Here is a 21,593-nt window from a genome sequence, read left to right as displayed (position 1 = left end):
TTTGCTGGTGGCAATTCTTGTCTCTCACTGACAAATGACACTGTGCTGCACTTGTGCGCCTGGGGAATTGCATCGGTGTGAAAGTGCTGGAGCAGAGAATTTGCCTGGTATCAGATACCTAAGTTACCTTCATCTGCCCTAAGGAAAAGAATGGGTTCAGAAGGCTCTATAACCAGCATATATATATGCTGCTATAAATTTCATGTTGCTCCCTAGATGTTTGCTTGTATGACATGGATATTTCTTATATCTATGCTCTTTTGTTGATTTCTAGGACTGACCTCCAGTGAGCAGGTAGATTCAGTGTCCTTACTAGAGCCCTCCTCAAGCAATGCCCAAGTTTCCACAGTGGCCAAATCCTGTAGAAATGATCAGAGCACATTCAGCTAATTCCAGTAACCCTGTCGTCCTTTTCCCAGTATACAAAATAAAGAAGATCTCTCTTACATGCTTGTAGCACTTGCTGCTGATCTTCTGTAGTTCAGCAAGAGGGGTGGCAGGTGGCAGTGTATGCAGCTAAGAGTTGTGGTGTTCTGTGCTTTTCTTGTATCTGCTTACTTATCGGGCTAATCTGGATGTCTAACCAATACTTCGCATGCTGATCATTAAAAAGAAAAGAAAAAAAAACAAAACCAAAACATTCCACTTGGAAACCCCTACCTTACTAAGTTCGAACTGTAGAGATATACTGAAACCAAGACGACAGCAACAAAACCTCTTCCCTTCATTTTTCCTCTGACCGTTGAGCAGCAGGCAGAACAAAGTCAGGTCAGGTGGGTGCTGAATCAGGAGGAGTTCTGTTGTTGTCTCAGGTCACTTGGAAAAGATCTGTAGAATTTTTTCATCTTTCAAGAGAATGGACAAAGGCAAATATGAAAAGCCTTAATCTAAAGGCTGACTGTGTACAAAAGAATTTTAAAAAGCATCAGAATTAAATTAAATGTCCTGCTGCCTCAGCCATAAACGATGACAATAAATGCAGGATAACCCCTTTCTTGTTCCTTAATATTTTTGCAATTAGTTCACTTTCTGTCCTACAGAGAGACTGCGTGAAATATCTTGTTATTTGTTGCTGTGATAAAATATGCTGGCTCAGCCTGACTGAAGAAACAGAAGCCTTGGCAAGAATGCTGATTACCATGACAATCTAAACAGTCTAGAGTTGCGGATTGTGTGGGTTTTATTGTAAAGATATAAAACAAGTCCTGGATGGTAGAAGAGCTGATAATATCATCCTGATTCAGGAGTTCCAAACACCCTTGCGAGACTTTGTTTTTAACAGTGTGTTACCTGAAGGAGGGAGAGAAACCTACAAACTTCATTTATATGTTTATAAAGTATTTGTGTATTTACGTAGTCAAATATTTATTTTTGTTTTGTAGTTATGTGTTGTTATAACATTTTTAATACAGGGCTGAACTCCTGTATAACAGTGGTTTTGAGGAGGAGCTTCTGGGAAAGGTTGGCTGGGCCAAAGACTTTCTACAGTTGCTGTTTCTGTATGGAGACTTCCAATAAAGAGTTTTCCCTCCAAGTGGTAGGAAAGGAGCTATGGTAGGTTTAGGCAGGGGATGAGGCCCTTATGTTGGAACAGAGAGAGGCCTGGAAAGTTTTGTCTTCCCTACCTGCAGCATGGGATCTCCAGCATGAGATTTGGGTGTTTGTACAGGTTTCCCATGATGCAAACACACAGTAAAAATAGCAGTTGATAATGCAGGGGAAAGGTTTTAAATGCTCATGTTTTTTCCATGCTCATACGGATAAGAACAATAGCACCAAGCTGTTGTTCAGCTTTTCTTCCCACTCTCCATGCTTGAATGGAGTGGCAAGTCTGTGCTACAGGGTCTTCCTAAGAAAAGACAAAAATATTCCCAATGCTGCCATGTTAGGATGTAATGGTTTCAGCCATTAACATTTTCAAAGGTGAAAGCTGAAATGTCAACCCTCCCTTCACCAAAATGCACCTTGATGACTGAAATGAGTGGTAATGAGGTTAACAGGTTTAAACCAATGACTTTATTTAATACATTGTCCCAGACTGGAGTAGGAACAACACTCTGCTGTTCTTCATTGATGTGCATGAAGAAAGTTGTGAACACTGGCATTCTGATTTAGAAATTTGAATCAGAAAGGAGAAATGACTTGGTGTCCAGATGTCCCGGCACAACTGTGTTTATTTTCTATTGCTTTCCTAATAATTTTATTGTTTATATTAGCAAATTTGTTGAAAAGTGATGAGGTTATCAGTATGTCAAGAGCTTTGTTTTGTTTCAGCATTAACAGTCTAAGGCATTGCTGTATGAGTTCCATTTGTAGCATAAAGCACCTGCTGGTCATGTAAAGTCATTATTAAGAGTAAAAACAGTTTAAACTAAAGACTGTCTTTTTGCACAGCTCTAGAGCATGAGCCCAAAGCTGCGGGTACAAATGATGAAGAGGAGGATGAGGGAGAGCAATTTGACTTTGACAGTGGGGATGAGATACCAGAAGCAGACAGGCAAGCCCTCGTGCCACCTCCTCCTGATCCTGGAAGTAACACAGAGCACCAAGAGACCAATATCACAGGTGAGTCAGCTCGATGGGTTCTGCCTCCATTAGGCTAAGAGTCAGGATTGATCATAGAATTAAATAAATGTGTAAAAAGTCTACCTTGACTTGTGCAAGGCCTTTGATGTGGTCCTACAACACATCCTTATCTCTAAATTGAGTTTAAAGGCGGTGGTGAGTAAAGGGTTGGGTGCTCACAGCCAGAAGGTTGTTGTAAACAACTCTATGTCCATATGGAGTCTGGTGACGAGTGGTGTCCACCAGGGGCCCATCTTGGAATTGGTGCTCTTCAGCATCTTTATCTCTAATGTAGACAATGAGATTGAGTATACCCTCAGCAAGTTTTGAGATGGCACCAAGATTAGTGGTGCACAGTAGAAGGGATGCCATCCAGAGGGTCCTGGAGAGGATTGAGAGGTGGGCCCACATGAACCTAATGAAATTCAGCAAGGCCAAAGGCAATGTGTTGCACTTGGATCAGTGCAGTCCCAGGTTATGTGTACAGACTGGGAGAAGTACTCATTGGGAGCAGCCCTGTGGAGAAGGACTTGGGAATTCTGATGGATGAATAGCTGGACACAGCCATCAGGCCTCTTGCAGTCTGGAACACCAATGGTATCTTTGACTGCATCAAAAAGAACATGGCACACAGGGCAAGGGAAGTGATTGTCTTTCCCTGCTCTGCCCTTGTGAGGACCCACCTGGAGTACTGTGTCCAGGCCTGGGGCCCACAGCACAAGAATGATGGGGAACTGTTGTAGTGGGTCCAGAGGAAGGCCACAGAGATGTTCAAAGGCTTCTCCTTTGAAGAAAGGTTGAGGGAGCTGGGCTTGTTTAGCTTGGAGAAGAGAAGGCTTTGGAGAGACTTCATTGTGGCCATCCACTACTTGAGGGGAGCTTGTGAGCTGGAGAGAGACTGACTTTAACACAGGCAAATAGTGATAAGGGGACAGGCAGGAGGTGATAAGACAAGGGGGAGTGGTTTTAAGCTAGGAAGGGAGAGATTTAGGTTAGGTGTTTACTCAGGGGGTAGTGAGGCACTAGATCAGGTTGCCCATAAAAGCTGTGGTTGCACCATTCCTGGAGGCGCCCAAGGCCAGTTTGGATGGGCAGCCTGATCTAGTGGTTGTCATCTCTGCCCATGACAGTGGAGTTGGAACAAGATGATTTTTATAACCCTTTCCAACTTAGCCTGTGATATAATTCTATGATATGAAGAGAGATCTGTGGAACAACCATGCATGTGTTTTGCTTATTTGTGCTAGCTATACTTGTGGTAGTTTTGATAAGGCCAACAATGAACATGTGCAGTTTGTGTGGTGTTTCCCACCCATGTCCAGTACAAAGCAATGTATTGGTGCCATGCTACAATAAAACTTTGCCCTTGCAACTGCAATAGGTGCAGATGAATCCAGATGTGCTGCTTTTGCAGCTAAGCTTTCTGGTTGCTGATCTTAAGCTGATATGCATTGAAGAACAGAGTCAGAGTGTCAGAATTTTGTTCATAACAGGAGTCTTATTTTATTGAAGATTAAAACATCTTTTTACAACACTTGCAGATGTTTTCAATCCTGAGTTATGTTCTGGAAATTACTGTATTCTGCTGAAATTGACAACATCTGATTTTGCTGATTTTGATCCAGTTTTCTTTTGTCAACAGACACTGTGGTCATGGCAATGAGAGATAAATAACTGATCAGTTGACTGTGCAGTTTGACAGTCTGGAACTTAAATACAATCTTTCCTTGAAAAATTGTTGCTCGCTTGCAAAGTCATGCTTCCAGCTCAAAAACTTCTGATTACTTGGGATCCAGTTCTGTATCTTGCTTTGAAATAGCCTTCAGTTCCACTGCATTTTAGTTCTCTAGAGATACCAGAAAGAAGAGAGTTTATTTTCAAAGAGGAAAAAAGTATTTTCTTTTTTTCTGTTTTCTTAGAAGAGCATTTTCAGCTCCCTGAAGAGTGTCCCTCCAGTGAGCATTTTCTTTGCTCATGGCTATTTCTGAAATATTTCTTATGATTGTATATATAAGATACAAATTCCACTAGAGACTGACCTCAAACTTCAGGGTATAAGGCTATTTGCAGGTGTGTTTGTATGGGAAGGAAGAATGTATCCTGGTAACCTGTTAGAAATCTCCTTATCTAGTATTTAGGATCAAGTTATTGTTTTTCCATAGGCATCCTTGTAACTTAGTTGTTTTGCTCCTGTTGCATTCCTCATCTGTAAAATGGGGAGGAGATCGCCACAGTGAGGGAATTTTGAGCCACAGATTTTAAGTAAGATGTATGTAAAGTCATATAAATGTTTGAGATATTTGTAAATACTAATGTTAAACAGCTTGGACAGGTACAAAAAAATCCACTTTGTTTAATTTTTCAGCTAAAGGAGCTGATAACGTAGAAAAAAGTGAGAAGCTACAAGCATCAGAACCTACTGCAGAAGATACTCCAAGGAAAGTAAATCCCTACTCAGTCATAAATATTTCCCCAATGCAAGAAAAGGATCCATCCTCCTCACCAGATCCAAGTCCTCAAGATGAACCTGCCAGTCCAAACATGTCCAGCGGATATTCTGTCCCTGTTCCCTGTGGCTATGCAGTGCCATCCAATTTACCTTTGATACTGCCAGCATACTCCAGTCCTGTCATAATACGTAGCGTTTCTGTAGATGAGGAAGGTACAGTATTTTTGCAACTTACTTTATTCGAAGGGGGAATCCTTATTTAACTTGAGATCCTTGTGTTGTTTTGTAAATGCCTACGTAGCATTCAGACTTGCTGTCTAGGGTATTGTATGTCAAAATAGAATAATAATTTAATCATAGAGTAGGAGCTAAATTTTAGCTGGACTTAGACAATCTGTGTCAGCTTGTTTGAAAAACACACACAAATTTTGAGTAACAGCAATAATGGGGAAAAAAAATTAATAAGACTATGCTTTCCTCATTAGGATTGAGATAGCTAAGTTAAGATGCATAAGAAAAAAATGTATAAACACTAAGTCAGTTATATCCCAACATTTTACATCTGCGATATTTGGCCTTTGTTTTTGCTGGCACATAAAGCGAAAGTTAGGACTCCCGTCTTCACTTACCATTAAAAATGATTAATGCTAATTCCCTTCTAATGTCACAAAATAATTTCCAGTGTCATGATTCAAGCCAGATGATTTCTTTTCAAGCCCTCGGAATACTTGAATTGGGTTCTAGCAGAGTTCTTGTCTCTTTTACCTTTTCTGTATCCAATTCTGTTTACTTGTCTTTCTAGGTCTCGTGGATATAGATTCGCTGTGAGAATTTTTTTTTTCTAGATGATTTGGTGAATTCTGCTTGTTCTTTAGTACAATATTAAGACAAAAGGGGAAATAACTATGGATTATTACAAAAGCAGGAATGATCCCCCTATTTTGTAACCAGAATTTGTAACCAGAAGTTGACAGCTTAATGCCAAGAGAGCAGGAGGAATAGAAGGCTTTCCATATCCTGTTTATTTTCATTTTGAATATATTATTGTTTATCTAGGTTGCAATTCTACTGTAATTCTGTGTACTATGACACTTTTTTGCAGCCTTTGCTATTTACTGCCACTAGGCATATCAGAGAATATATGCAAATATGTGTGTGGTTTTTAGTGCCTGTAGAGGAATATGTGTTTGAGAGAGAAGAATTAAATGTGCCAGCCACTGTAATTTTCTCTGACTAACTCTTATAACAAATTGCTCTGTCCATGTGAATTATCTGAGTTGCAAAAATAGGTATGATAGTGTGAAGAAGCACTTACTTTTTTTAGATATGTTCAAGAATAAAAATGTTGCGTAGATTATTCATTGGCAGTGCTTAAAAAAACCCAGCAGTTTCTGAAACTAATTTGTGCCATTTGAACCACAGTAATATTTTATTCTAAGCATTTTGGTGATTGTATGTGTTTTTTTTCTATTTAGCAGGTATGCAGTCAGCAACTGAAGAATGTCATTGTAATTCCTTAAACTCAGAGGAGCCCCAGAACAGGTGACTGACAATTCAGCATGTTTTAATGATCTGTAAAACTTTAATTGCTGAGAAACCTTGGATTCAATAAATCAAATACTTTATTTTTCATTTTTCATGTCTGTTACTTTCAAGTTTTTTTTATCTTTTTTGACTCCTTAAATTTGCTTGTGCACCAAAATTTGCACAGATTAAGGACCAGTATATGTCATTGTCCATGAAAATATACAGTTTTTATAGAGTCATCAGCTGCAGCAGGACCACTGCCAACATGCAGTCGGACCAGCAGTGGCTGATGGAATTCCATCACTTTTGTAGCTCTCTTTCGGATAGTTACAGCTGTTACTGGATCACCCTTCTTATCAGGCTAAATAAGTTCCTTGTGTTCAACCCTTTTCTTGTAGGCTGTGTTCCTACCATATCCCTAACAATCTCAGTAGCCCTTGGCTAAATTCCCATCAATTTCTGCACATCTCTGTAGAAAAGCAGTGTTGGGAGCCAAAACCAGATGGGCTACTGAAGGTTGAGCCCCATTGATGGCAGCTAGAGAAGGAAAATAGCCTCCTCCAGACCATTAAGAGGCTGTGCACCTGTTGCTGTAACTTTGAATGTCTTTATTTTCATTTATAGTTAAAACACTTTCAAAGAGATAGTTTTGTGCTCTGGTAAAAAATAATTTAGAAATAAATATTTCTTGAGGTTGGAAGGGAAGTGTTTTCAATTTATTGACTGAAGTCGTCAGACTATTAAATGGATTAGATTATTAAAATCCTAATTACTTGCTGAATCAGAGTTTTTAAGTAATCATCAGCCTCAGAGTGAGAACTGGAAATCAGTGAGATGTTTTTATTTATTGACTTGTTTTCTTGGATGTGTAAATGTATTGTTGTGTAGGTTTTAATGCTTATATTTTATGCCTTTTTTTTTCTTTTCTTCCCTTCAAGTGAAGATAACCAGGTCAAGAGAGAGGATGATGCTCTGGCCAAGTGGGTTGCAGATCCTGCAAATACAGCGTGGATGGAAAGTAAGTATCAGTGAGCTCCGAATGCAGCCATAGAAGGCCAGTTTTAAGTTGTGATAAACAGTATGTGTAATGTACATTGTTATATAAAACACGTTTTACAGGGGTGTCCATGCTCACTTGTATTTTTTTATAGGGGTATTGTGGAGTCCAACTGTACCCAGATAGAAATATCCAGTGGTGTAATAAAATTATGTGTTTTAAAACAAAGTTAACATTCACTTTTCCATTCCGCTTTCTGGTGTCTACAGAGTAATTATTCACTGTCTAAAGGACATGTGGCTCTATCGTGTATATGGTGGAATTTGCTTAAGACTGTGTGTGAATCTCTTCTCCTACAGTAACTGGCAAACAGGTTTGTAGAGAAGGTGGAAAGGAAGGAATTGACATAATTTCTTAATGGAATCATAGAATTGCTCAGGTTGGAAAAGACCTTAAAGATCATGAAGTCCAAATATATCCATTTGAAAGCCACACATAGACAGTGTGGTTTGCTGATGGGTTATCCTAGCTGTTCTCAGATACGACAATACGAAGGATCTCACTGGGCTGGAGGTTTATCTTAATGTCACTTGAAACAGATGAAGAATTTACATTCCTGGCTTACCTCTTGACTTCCTAAGTTGATCATTATGTTACTTATGGTTTTGATTCTTTTTCTGAAAATGTCAATTGCAGCTTTTTACAGCTAACTGGTAAAGGTGTTGAGCAGCACTTTATAAGTAAGTGCTGTGATGTGAAAAAGAGAGAGCTGTCTGTGGAAGCAGATTTCTGTTTTCAAGCTACTGAAGGTCATAATAAACAGTGTAGATAAAAGCACTTGGAATGTCACACATACTGTGTAATTACAGTTCCTGTGCATTATTGTGTTGTTCGAATAACCATGATTAGATGTACTAGTAAAATGCTGAGGGAAAGTGAATTGTATCTCCACTGTATTATAGAATTATATAATGGCTTGTTTTGGAAGGGACCTTTAAAGATCATCTAGTTCCAGCCCTCCTGCTGTGGGCAATTTAACCTTCCATCACATTACTCAAGGCCCATCCTTGAGCAGTTTCAGGGAGGGACAGTCCACAACTTCTCTAGACAAGCTCTTCCAGTATCTACCACTACAGCCGAAATTCTTTCTTGGTCTCATCTAGTAGATTTTAAGGGTTTTATCATTCCTTTTTGTTTCCTTTTTTTTTGCTTTTAGACCCAGATGAAGTAATTTATGATGACGTGCCGAGAGAAAATTCAGACTCTGAACCAGGTTTGAAGGCTTTGTAATATGGACCGTATAGATGCTACTTTAAGTTAAAATCAGTGCAATGCAACCTATGTGCATGTATACCCAACAGATGCATTAACTAAGTTCAGTATAAGCAGAATTAGCCCTGGCAATCATCATTACATCTTACAACAGCAAGATGTTTTACAAAATTTATTATTAAAATTTGATTCATTTAGAATTTGAATTTATTAAGTTGCATTTATGGGTAATGCTTTTATTAGTGTGAAGTCCCTTAGTGAAGGTGAAGACATCTTTGCACTGTGGTTTCTCAGCCAGGATGTAATTGCAGTTTGAGTAGCAGCCATGAATTCTTTCTAATATGTTGTGGGATTTGGACATAGCAATACTGTTTGAATAGGGCATGTTTCCAGTGGTATTGTGGTGTGTAACAAGAACACTGGCCATATGTTCTGGTACTGTCTCAACAGACGCATTCACTTTTTAAAATAATGGAATTAATTAATATTATGCAAAAGTATGCATATGAAAGTCTGCGATGTTCTTTATGGTGCATCCTGAACAAGGTTTTTGTTGTTTAAATAGACAGGTATTTCGGTGTAGCTTTCTTTTGTTTTGCTTTAATTCTTGCAGAGGAAATGATTTATGATGATGTTGAAAATGGTGATGATGGTGGTAACAGCTCACTGGAGTATGGATGGAGTTCAAGTGAGTTTGAAAGCTATGAAGAACAAAGTGATTCTGAGTGTAAAAATGGAATTCCCAGCTCCTTTTTGCGAGGCAACCACAAGAGACACGTATGTATCCTGCAGTGCTGCTCAGTCATTGAGGTTATTCTGATTTTCAACACTTGCCTTTCTCTCCTGTATTTCCTGTCTCCTTAATCCAGCTTCAAATGCCATCATCTTTATAAAGGAGGTATAAATCTGTGGGAGTAGCAGTCCAGAACAAAATGCAAGAGGGAAAAGATGAAAGTATTAAACAGGAACTCCTTAAAAGAGAAAACCTCAAACTGATTAAAAGTGGAAGTAAAAATGGGATTATTTTTCCATTTAGGCAATTCTTCACATTTTGTTTCTTGCAGCTGCTGGATTAGTAAGTGATAAGTGAGTACGGAAAATGTGAGGAATGATTGGGGTAAGCCTGATGAAGCTTGAAGTTTTGGGATCCTTCAGGCACCCAAAAGTCACGAAACTGCCAGTGTTCCATACCTGCTTGCCTTAGATCTGTTTCACTTTGGTCATTTGATGGTTAATGAGCTTAAAGAAATAAAAATATATTAGTTTTTATGTGGTCAAAGAGAAGTCTGTAACATTTATTGCAGACAGAAGAAAGATGGTGTGATTGAAATGCTATATTGGTGACATCTATTCTCTGTGCCAGGAAGCCACTAGCAACATGGGTATGTGCTCTTCCTGCATCTTTTCGACTGCATTTCAGGAGGAGGTCTGCACTACTCTCTCTACTTCATTTCTTCTCTTTTTACTCTTATGCCCTTATTGTGAGGGGAAAAAAAAATAATAGTCCTGCGTGTGATCTGGGGAAGCAGTCAGTTCCCTGCTCTGAGTGCAGGGAGGATGCCCGTACCCAGGTGCAGTGCAGAGCCTGGCCAGAGTACAGGTCCTCTGAGAGGAGGAGGTTTTGGTGCTTGAAGATCCTGCAGAAAACTTGGAGTTTCTCTGATGTGTGCTAACCAGTTATAGATGCCTATGAGCTGCTTTGTATTTGAGTATAGTCTGAGAACAAAATGCTTCAGCACTCAGAAGTCTATAAGGGTAATATAGCGGCAGGAAGGGAAAATACCAAAACTGAGGGCCAAACTTGTGCATTCGGCTTATTTTTTCATTAATCTGGGTATGTTTGCTTTAGCTGCTTTCTGATTCTCCGGCTCTAGATACTTTTTATCCTGTTTTAAATACTGCTGCTCTTGCTACCACATTTATCGTGCCTTTATTCCAGGAAATACAATCCCTGTACGTGTGCACTTTCAAAAAGAGAATGTGTGAGAATGTTAGCTGGGAACACTGAAGCACTTGCTCTTCTATAGCACCTTTATTTTGCATTTTACAGGCTTCTTATCTTAATGAAAACAGGAGCCTCGTTTCTTTGTTTCCCTCCAGTACCCATTATCTGCTTTCCCTTGACCTCCATCCTTGCTGCCTGTGCTTTGGAAATCAGGGAGTGAGCAATTAGCTGGAAAACTTGATTCCACTCAAATCAGCACTTTGTAAGCTGGGTGCTGATGTTGTGGTTTTGTTGTTGTTACTGGTTTGTTGTTGTTGTTTGTTTGTTTTTTGACCTGACTAGAACAAGCTGTTGCAGCAGTTTCTTTCTGGGGAGGAAGTTTTTCAACTAACCTGAAGAAAACTGAGTTTGGTTGTTGAATATCTTTGGAGGAGACTGGAAAGTACTTTGCACTTCAGCATGTAAGTCTTAATGTGGCTGCTTGTTTGTTCTTCTGAGGATAGCGATGAGGAGGTTAGGAGTTTGTTAGCTGGTGGATGAAGAAGTTCAAGAGACTGCTGCCCCTCTATGGGTCAGTGGGATCTGGAGAAGTTGGGAAACTAGAAAGGAGGTTTGGAGAAGGATGAGGAAAGATCAAAACTTTAGAACTTTTAAGATAAAACAAACAAGCTCTTGCTTCAGCATTTCAGTATCAACAGAAGCAGCTCCCCTTTTTACCTACTCCCTGTATCCATTCCTTTGACTAACTCTCACTTCTCCTCAGGTCTTACGATGGATGTTAACTATTTTCCCAGCGTGTTTCCTTTATAGTCTTTCAGAGCCTATGAGGGACTTACCTATTATTTTTTCAGTTGATTGAAAAGTATGGGAAGGTTGGAGGCGTGATTTTAATTGTAAGTGGTAGTATGACTTCCCTCAAAGTCACTTTTTCTTTATTACTTTTGAAATGATATTTTAAATTTTATTTTTAAGAATTGAAAGTGTTTATACTATCAAATATTCCTAGGCTGTGAACCAGATGCTGTTCTTAATTATACTGCTGTAATACCAGAGTCATCATGTTGGAGGTAATTGCATCCTAACCTATCCTAGTAGAGCTCAGTGCGGGACCTGCCCCTTTGTTTTCAGCTCAATAAACCTTCTCTTTCCTGATGCTTTGATCATTTGCCAAATAACTCTGTTGGCATCAAGCAGAGGGTTTTTCCATTGGGCTTCTTTTCTATTTTAAGGCATGCCAAATATCTATTTTTTTCCTATTGAAATGTTGACTGCTTTCATTTGGCTTCCTCAGAATGTTTGGCGATGATTAATTAGTACTCCATTAATTATTTCTCCATGATAACTTACCTTGCAAATGAATATATTCATGCATGAGGTTGTTATGCAGTCATGCAATGAGGCTGTGATAGAGCAGAGGAAAGACACATACTTCCCAATTCCCACACGCTGGGAACAAGACTCTGTGCTCCTTTCCCAACACATTAGTACTGTAGATCTCCATTTTCTCAGGTGTCAGCAACTTCTGCAGCTTCATCAGCCTTTGAGAATTCATCTGATTCACCATTTTGAAGGAGAGTCAGAAATGCACTGGGTAGGGTTTGCGATCCACTGAATGATGCTCATGTTAAAACTGATGTGTTTCCAAATGGTTTGTAAGAGATGTGCATAATATAATTAATATGCAGTTAGCTTAGACTAAGTGACTTTATCTCTCTTTTTACATAGTTGCCAGCATAGTGCAAAGATGCCTGGCTGACTTTCGGCAAGTCCAGTGAACTGCAGGGGTAACGGTCCATTCGCCAGGCTGGAGCTTCCCTGCGTGAATATTCTCTCCTTCAGTTGTCTGTGTTTCAGTAGGCAGACTGAGCAACGTGCATGATATACTCGAGTACTTTAGCATGAAGTTTGCACTGCAGGCTGTTTGAAAAGATTGTGTCTTTTTGTACACTGTAGCTTTCTCATGACCTTACGCGTTTAAAGGAGCATTATGAAAAAAAGATGAAAGATTTGATGGCAAACACTGTGGGAGCAGTAGAGATTCAGCAACTAAAGCAAAAACATGAGCTGAAGGTAGCGTAGTTAATTTCTGTAATTAGCTATGTTTAAATTATTGCTTTTCCAACACAGGCCATGTTGTCTGATGCTGATTTCTTCAATTAAGTAAATCATTATTTTTAACATTTTCTGCAAAACACAGTGGTTATGTAACAATGTAGTCAATACAAAACTGCATCTTTAAGTCAGAAATATTCTGGTAGAGCTAGTGGCAGATGAATGAGAAGCCTTGCCATGTATGATCTTTCTTAGATTTTTTTTTATGTATAATATATAGCTGAGCTTTTGAGATTATTGTGATTTCAGATGTTTTGTAGCAGAAAGGTTCTTAAACCATTTCTGCTGTTTTGAACGTACTTGCAAAGTTGTCATAAAGTGAGACCCTTTCTCCAGGTTTGATTTTATTAGGAAGAAGTACTCGATGGTTGTGTGTACTTCCAGTAAATTTATTTGACTTTAGGCTATATTTATAGCCCCCACTTGATAGTATTTCTAAAAAGATATTAAAAGTACTCTGCATGGTATGCTGAAGTGGATTCCCATTATTCACTGAACATGTAGACTATATTTTTTATCTTACAGATGCAAAAGCTCATGAGAGCTGCTAGAGAAGGTACCAAAGACGGACTTGAAAAGACAAAAGCAGCCGTGAAGAAGGGCCGTTCCTTCATTAGAACTAAGTCTTTTATTTCTCAAGGTATGTATCTGTTATTTTACTCTGTTAATGTTGTTTCTTCTAGTTATTTCTGAGGAAGTGTGTGAATAATTTAGTAGGATTTTTATTTGCACTAGGAGCCAAATACTGGATGCACAGAATTATAGAATGGTTATAGAATGGTTTGGGTTGGAAGGACCTTACAGTTCACCTAATTCCACCCCCTTGTCATTGGCAGGAACACCACTCACTAGATCAGAATGTCAAATCAGCTCTATGTCAGCTAATAATAGTTTAGCATTCAGTTCAGATCACTGTACAGTCACTGCATCTTGAGTAGTGTTAGATTTAGGGTGCAGTGACCTCAGAATTCAAAAGCAAGACAGAATATTCCACTTAAAAAATATGAGTGTAATAGATGCTAGCTAGAAATTGGTATGTGGCGATCAGATAAGTTTGATTAGGGTTCTCAGTCTGTCTGCTTCCCTCCCTTGAATAACTCTGCCTGATAGTGGAAGCTTTATTATGCTTTAGTGATTTGGGGCTTAAAAAAACAGAAGTGTGGGAGGAGGATCTTGAATTAGGAGCTGTCACAACAGAAGGAGTTCAAAATTCAAACAAGCATCAGTCCTCTGATATGATCCTCAGAGACCACAGTCCACAGGATTTTGGTGTTTTTCATGGGACAGGGAGTACTAAGAAAACGGAAACTTCTTTCTTCTCCGTGGTAAGTCTGAGGGACAGTCTATTTTTCTGCTCAGGTTTCTGCTCAGTTAACTAAATGGTTGTAACTTGAGAGCTTTTAGAGCTGTGGCTTTAAGAAGGCAAAACCACAAGACTTGGCATAAGATGATTTTTAGCAAGTAAGCTAACTTAAAGCTGTGTTGTACCTAAGGCCTATTGCACATATCACATCCCTTTCATTGCTTAAATTTAGGAGATTCACAACCATAGAAAAGAAATTAAATTGTGGATTTAGTGGTAAAAAATGTATTTTCACTTTCTTGCTGTTACACAGGAGGAAATGACCTTCATCAGCCCAGCAATGTTACAATGGACCCAGCTTTCTGCTTTATTTATCTTGAGGTTAGGTAGCAGATGTAGGATATCTGTGGATGGTTTGATACTTTAGCCACTTACCAAATCAACAGGGAGTGTGTGATAAATTTGTTGATTAAGCTCATAAATTCCTCTAGCCAACAGAACTGCTTCTGTTAATTCCCTTTTTGTTTTCAGCTGTAGTTTCTCACACAGTCCCTTCTTTCTCCTCTGCTGGTGTCTGGCTGTTTGACTGGCTGTGTGCTGCCACCTATCACTGCACTTCAGTCATGCTTCTTATGTAAAATTAGTGGCAATAAGAAATGCATAGGGGGCAATGTGGAATCCCTTATTCTTGCTTCTTGCAGTGCCAGCATTTGAGTGTGTTTGGTTATTGATTTTAGTTCAGTTTATGGACAGTTATAATGTAATTTCTTGCACTGAATTACATTAATGATGTGTTTAATTTCTTCCCAAAAATCATTTATTTCAAAAGTTCAGGCTCTTGAGCCACAGAGCTTTAATCTTAGTTGTCACACTGGACAGCCCTGTGCTTGTATCTGTGAAGAGGAAGGAAAGGTCAAGCAGAAAATGCATAGGTTATCTGCTTTTGTGCAGATTTTAGGACTTTGAACTATCTTTTGAAAATAGCTCTGTGTTAAGAGTGCTTCACAGATGCTATAGAAATGCTGAGAAATTTAATTTGCATGGTAAGTTAAGATAAGGCTGCTCTGTATGTACTGTTCTTGGACAGTTGGATCTTTGACTTGCTCCTTTTTTTCTTTTTAATGTACACATTCTAAAAGTTGATGTTTTGGTTATTCAATTATTTTTAGATCATAGATCAACATGCCTGGAAGAAGAGGAGCTAAATTTATTTATTGATGTGGACTGTGTGCATACAGAAGCCATTATGACCCCTATGCCTGAAGGTTTATCACAACAGCAGGTAGCAGGATTTTGGAAATCTCATCTTTTGCCTCTTTTTTTTGTCATCTGCCCTCACGCTCCACCACTCACTTTCATTCTGCTCCGCATCAGTGGCTTCCAGGTTTCTTGCTTTCCAAACATGTTTACATTAAAATGAATGTTAAAATAAATGTTTAAATAAAATGTTAAAACTTGGCAAATTTTAAATGAATATATCCTCTTCGGGAAAGAGAGAGAGCGCTCTTAATTTGGTATAAACTACTATTCTTGGTTATCTACCCAGGAGGAGCTGCCCAACTTAACAAGGATGGAGTTAGGAAAGCCAGAGCTCAGCAGGAGCTAGTGAGGTGTGGTGGATGTAAAGAAAGGTTCCTTATAGATAGATAGATGTATCTTGATGTACATGTAAGAAAAAGGAAAGTTAAGAAAAATATTGTCTGACAAAAGACACTGAGGGGACTGAGGAAGTCAGCTTTTACTAACTGTCCTTAGACCTTCAGAAGACCTTAGACCTTCCAACCCTACAAGACAGGTCCTGTGAGTTATTACCTGCAGTGGAAGAGGATACAGCTAAGGGATATCAATGCTGTAGCCAGTTGGAATTACACATGTCCTTAAAACTAGGTGGCATGTGTTCAGTGGTCCTGAAGGGAAGGCCTTTATTGTCAGTGCCTTAGGAAAAATTAGACTTCACATTCAACCTCAACAAGGGTCTGATTAACCTGACTTCAGTCCTTGGGAAGGTTATGGAGCAGATTCTCTTGGTAGCTGTTTTCACATTTTGGGAAGGACAGGAGGGTGATTGGGAACAGACTTCAGGAAGTCCATTTGTGCCTTAGTGCCGTTGAGATGACTGGCTTGTGGATAGAGAGAACAGAGGATGTCATTCATTTTAGCTTTAGCAAGGCTTTCATCACAGTCTCCAGAAGTATCCTAGTAGTGTCCTATAAGAGAAATATAATTTGCACAGGTAGACTATAAAGTGGAAAACAGTTTGAAACACCTTACTCAGAGAGTTGTCATCAGTGGAACAGAGTCTGGTAGGTGACCAGTGTTAGTGGTGTCCTCAGGAGCTGATGCAGGGCCAGTGCTGTTTAATGTCATTGTTAACAGCCTGGATGCCAGCTTCAGTGCACCTCTCAGCATGTTTGCAGACAACAGTGAATTGGGATAGGCTGCAGGTAACATGCTGGAAAGCAAGGCTGCCGTTCAAGCTGACTTTGAGCTGAAGAGCTGGGCTAACAGAAAATCCAGGTGGTTTAGCAGATTCAAACAGGACTCCTGGCTCAGGGACAGCATAACCCTGTGAGTGATGCAGTCTGGAGGACAGCAGAGTACATGGCAGCTCTGGGTGTCCCAGGTGTAGTGGGACTGGTGACATGCTCTGGTGTACACCAGAAACTCCTTGCAACCTGAATTACTCTGGGATGAGTAAGCTGACTTTATGAATGTGCTTGCTTTTAACAGCAGGTGGCAGAATAGCTTTTGTTTAAAATCAGGGTCCTGTTGGTCTATTATGTCTGCTTTCTGTTCCTATCATATTAGCTTTTGCATCATTCTATGACTGTGACATGAAATCTTGTTATACGTTGTTTATGTTTGTATGATACTTCTACTAGCAAAAGTGCTAATACTTGCATGTAGCCCTCATGTAAGCTATGAATATCATGACAAACTTGTAGCAATTGAAACTATTTAATCTGTGTATTGTAGAGCCTGAAAAAAATATTTTGCAAATTTATTTATTCTTTTCAGAAGAATGAAGTGTGACAAATAGCGGAGATACTATCTCCTACTGGAGCCGCCAATATATTATACCCAATAAAAAACTGTTAAATCCAGGCTAAATCAGACACAATGAATTTTACCATATATATCTTTAAGCAAGGGCTCACATAATTTTTAAATCTTCTTTTGAAATGCCAGCGCTTGAAAGAAAATCCTTACATGACCTGCATATAACTTAATAATATGAAATACAAGTGTGGAGAATTAAAGGCGGCTGCAGAGAATAAAGCACAAGGCCACAGGGAAGAGAAGCAAGTCTGAGATTTGAGTTTCATGGTAATTTATGATAGCTTAAAATAGGAATGCTGTATTTCTGCCCTTGTGTTGCCTTCTCTCTCAAACAGGACACCGCTTTTGAAAGCCTTGAGATGAGTTGGATTTGAAAGTTGTTTTGTGTGAAAACAAATCCCTAAAAATCAAGAAATATAATGCTTATCAGTTAAAAGTTTTGCTTTTGAAACATATCAATTTCTGCATCCTTTTGCGCATGCAGTATGCATTTCAGCTGAGGGAATGAAGGAGGATATGTGATGAACAGCCTACAGTCTGTAAACATAAGATATGATAGTATTTCCTGAAACTCTTCTAATTGTTTCAATTGGTATGAGTATAGATAAGGTTTTCACTTAGGTGTGTATCATGGAGTTATCTATATATCTGTCTGTGTCTGTGACAGGGGGACAGCAGGCCCACAGGTACACTGGCCTGAAAAGCTGGGGGGGAGAGGGAGAAAAAAAAGGGAAATGAGTAATAATAATAATAAATAGGGAAAACAAAAAACAAAAAAACAGTGGTAACGATATGAGGAGGAAAGTTAATTTACTAATTCTCATAACAGAAATACAAGTTAATTGGGATTGAAGCTAATAAAACAAATAAATGAGAGAGTGTCCCAAACCGAAGGCCTTACTCTAAAGCTGAAGGTGAGATGGCTAGGAAGCAAGCACCTCTGAGATGAGCAGCAAAAAAGAGAGCAGTCTTATGACTCGCGAGCAGTCTTTATATAATCTGTTCTATAAAGTTTATGTAATATTAAAAAAAAAATTAAAGTAGAAAGAAGGAAGTCTGCTTGAAGAGTGATTTTTAACACCATTACCTTGTTTTATTGTGGCTATTTACTGAAATAGCCAATATCATCTGTACCTATTGTTATCAATATCAATGTCTAAATTCATATATCTACAATTAGATCATATCGGAATTGAAGTTTGAGATTGGAACAGGCAGCAAAGAGTACATGGGCTTACACTAGCTGTCCTTGTCCTAATAATAATTTTAGAGTAATGATGAATTTAATGGCTCCTTAAGAGGCAGAGTATTCATTTTATGGCTCTGTCAGTACGGCTTTGTGGATTTTTACTTGTTATTAATGTGAAAATTTGTTCATGAGTATTCCTAGTTATGATGAAGATGTTTATGTGATTGGAGTATCTGAGAAAATTGTTTTTCCTCAACAGGTTGTGAGAAGATATATTTTGGGCTCTGTAGTTGATAGTGAAAAGAATTATGTAGATGCTCTGAAAAGAATATTGGAGGTATGTTGTTAACTTTGGCATTTTACGATTTGGAAATTTGAAATTAATCCTTAAAGAATCCGTAGTGTGACTCACAGACTTTCCTACAGATACTCTATGCCAAAAATTAAGTGAGATTTTATATGTATATACTGTTACATAAATTGTTATTGTTTCTTCTGTGTATAGGAGACCCCATTTTTAAGTGGTTTTAATTTATTTATATGTCTTTTCTTCCACAGCAATATGAGAAGCCCCTTTCAGAAATGGAACCAAAGTTACTGAGTGAAAGAAAACTCAAAATGGTCTTCTATAGAATTAAAGAAATTCTTCAGTGCCATTCATTGTTTCAAATAGCACTGGCCAGTCGTGTGTCTGAGTGGGATTCTGTTGAAATGATTGGCGATGTCTTTGTTGCTTCAGTAAGCAAATACATCTGAACAGATAATCTATCTTTATTTTAGAATTCAGTATTCAATGGTGTCTTTCTGTCTAGTTTGACCATTTTATTCCTATGATCTTCAGTGCCTGTGGTAACTGTCAGAATGTGTATGTACCATTCTGCTAAAGAACACTTATCTTCAGCTAGCTTAGTAGATGACAAGATTGTGGCTAAAATTTTCAGGCTTTGCTGAATCTCTGAGATGCTTAACTAGTTTCTTTTTCAGAGGAGAGTGATTCAAAAACCCACCAAAATTAGGGTGAGATTGAAGCTCCGTATCCCTTAAAAAGCAGGTAGCATAAGTATATGGATGAAAAAGGCTACTTACCTTGCTGATTTGAGTATTTTCTTTCGTTGCCTCCCAGATGCTGGGTGTTACAGCCTTTTCCTTTCATCCAAAAGAGAGCTGGGATCTGTGTGTTTTAGTGCTTAGACCCCACTTTAATGAAAAAGGAATATTTACTAAAGATATTCTCTTTAAATCTGATCTATTTTGTTTTGTCTGGAGCAAGTTGGGGTGTATTAATTAGACCAGCTCTGCAGAAGAGAGGGATAATCTTTACTAAGAAAGCAATGGGCAGTGATCTTTCCGTTTGTGCGGCAGTTTGCAAGCCGCAACATCTGCTTTCTTGATAAATGCCCGCTGAAGATGGGGCATGAGTAGGATTGGTATTTCACTTGTTCATCAAATCTGGAATGTAGGCAGCAGTGCGTTATTGCTGTTGATCATGGGATCTCACCAGCTGCTTTGACTCTCACTTGGAGGCCTCTTGATTACTCAGTCCTCATGCTCTAGTATTGCAGCCAAGATGATGCTACTTCTGTAAATTTACATTTCTGTAATTCACAGCTGCTACATCTTTAGATCTCCAGCCTGTGTTTTGCAGAAAAGTTATTTTAGGCATCATGAGTATTTCTGTAGATCCAGCACTAAGCGAAGCAAAAGCCTTTAGCACCTAACAAAATGAGTCCTTAATCTGTCAGGGTTCTGAATAATGCTTCAGATGTATTTTGGACTTAGGCATAAGGTTTACCCGTTTATGTCTTTAGTTTTCGAAGTCGATGGTATTGGATGCATACAGTGAATATGTCAACAACTTCAGTACAGCAGTGGGGATTCTTAAGAAAACGTGTGCCACCAAACCTGCCTTTTTGGATTTCTTAAAGGTGAGTTATTGTTTCACTGCTGTATTTTCAGAATAACGTAATTTTAGATCTTGCATGTATTTTGGGGTGCAAAGTATTTTTGGTTTTGTTCAGATCAGTTTACTGACTGGTGTTTGCATGGCTGTACTTGACAAAAGATTGGAGTTCTTTCTTCCTTGGTGACCTTCAAAGGAATAGTTCGCCATTTGAATCTTCTTGTTTGGGATTTGTTTCATGTCTGACCTCCTTATTATCTTGTGCAGAGTCATACAGCCATAATTCTGTTCCACATTAAATTTCTATTATTTTTAAAATATATATTTTTTGCAATCTGGTGTGTGTGGGGAGGGGGGGAACTGAAATATTTGTACAGAATGCTTCTTACCCTGATGAATGTGATGCTTCCAGTATCGTTTATTGAAAGCCTGGCACATGCAACAGAAATGCAGGGAAGTCTTAAGGATGATACCCTACAGAGCATAGGCAAAATTCACTGCTAGGCATTTAGGCTGTCAGTTACTCTGCTGAGAGCCTAGAAGCTGTGTTTGTTCCCTTTCCCTGAGAGTTCTGGATTGAGCTGTGCCTTTCAGAGTTGTTACCCTGCCTGTTCTGTGGAGGTGGTCAGTCAAACACTAAAGTTGGGTGCCCTGGGAAAACTAAGATGTAAGCTCATAGGTTACTTGGAAATTTTAGGTGGTGCGGTTGGGGGAGCTGATTCTTAATCTGTCGTGACATTTTAAGATTAATTAAAGGCACTTGGGGAATATGGCAGCAGCAGCAGCACACAGGATTATATTTTGAAAGCTTTTGGCACAGTCAAACTCTCTACTAAGTTATATATATAAATATAAATATAAATATAAATATAAATATAAATATAAATATAAATATAAATATAAATATAAATATAAATATAAATATAAATATAAATATAAATATAAATATAAATATATATATATATGCCTTGGAGATAAATAGGGAAACAAATTGTTGTGAGGCTGATAATAAAAATAGAAAATAAATAGGAATTGGAGCATTATACCCATTTAATGTTGTTTGTTTCTGTACAGTAATGTTTCTTCTACTCATCTTGGGTTGGGTCATCTGTGATTCTGATCAGCATATTTACAGATGTTGGAGTGAGTTATACATACAGGGCTTCTGCATGTGTCAGTGATATTCTTTTCTGTTCTTATCTGCTAGTCTTGATAACCAAAATGACAAAATCGTATAGATTTCTTTCCAAACAGAAATCAGTGCTTTTTTCCAT

At 38.5% G+C, this 21,593-nt stretch overlaps 1 protein-coding gene across 18 annotated transcripts in view; it reads left to right on the top strand.

Annotated features, from left to right (window-relative positions):
- ARHGEF10 (Rho guanine nucleotide exchange factor 10) overlaps positions 1 to 21,593 on the top strand; it is a 109,704-nt gene that overhangs the window by 24,213 nt on the left and 63,898 nt on the right. For 7 of the 18 annotated variants that reach the window (XR_014944224.1, XR_014944226.1, XM_015859321.3 and 4 more), the window contains exons 3-14: positions 2,395 to 2,565; positions 4,931 to 5,227; positions 6,490 to 6,556; positions 7,480 to 7,559; positions 8,755 to 8,811; positions 9,424 to 9,587; positions 12,709 to 12,825; positions 13,393 to 13,507; positions 15,340 to 15,452; positions 18,679 to 18,756; positions 18,978 to 19,157; positions 20,228 to 20,344. Coding sequence is in view for 15 of the 18 variants with exons in the window: in XM_015859321.3 (XP_015714807.2) it covers positions 2,395 to 2,565; positions 4,931 to 5,227; positions 6,490 to 6,556; positions 7,480 to 7,559; positions 8,755 to 8,811; positions 9,424 to 9,587; positions 12,709 to 12,825; positions 13,393 to 13,507; positions 15,340 to 15,452; positions 18,679 to 18,756; positions 18,978 to 19,157; positions 20,228 to 20,344 (1,556 nt within the window). In the remaining 3 variants the exon portion in view is untranslated. Of the gene's footprint in view, positions 1 to 2,394; positions 2,566 to 4,930; positions 5,228 to 6,489; positions 6,557 to 7,479; positions 7,560 to 8,754; positions 8,812 to 9,423; positions 11,217 to 11,798; positions 11,823 to 12,708; positions 12,826 to 13,392; positions 13,508 to 15,339; positions 15,453 to 18,678; positions 18,757 to 18,977; positions 19,158 to 20,227; positions 20,345 to 21,593 lie in introns of those variants that run through there. The other 11 variants (XM_085542103.1, XM_015859322.3, XM_085542101.1 and 8 more) reach the window with 6 other exon arrangements.

The sequence above is a fragment of the Coturnix japonica genome, chromosome 3 (genome assembly GCF_054131305.1).
Source record: "Coturnix japonica strain WE chromosome 3, WE-NBRP24, whole genome shotgun sequence".
In the NCBI taxonomy this organism is placed as follows: Eukaryota; Metazoa; Chordata; class Aves; order Galliformes; family Phasianidae; genus Coturnix; species Coturnix japonica.
This window is presented reverse-complemented; position numbering and strand designations above follow the sequence as displayed.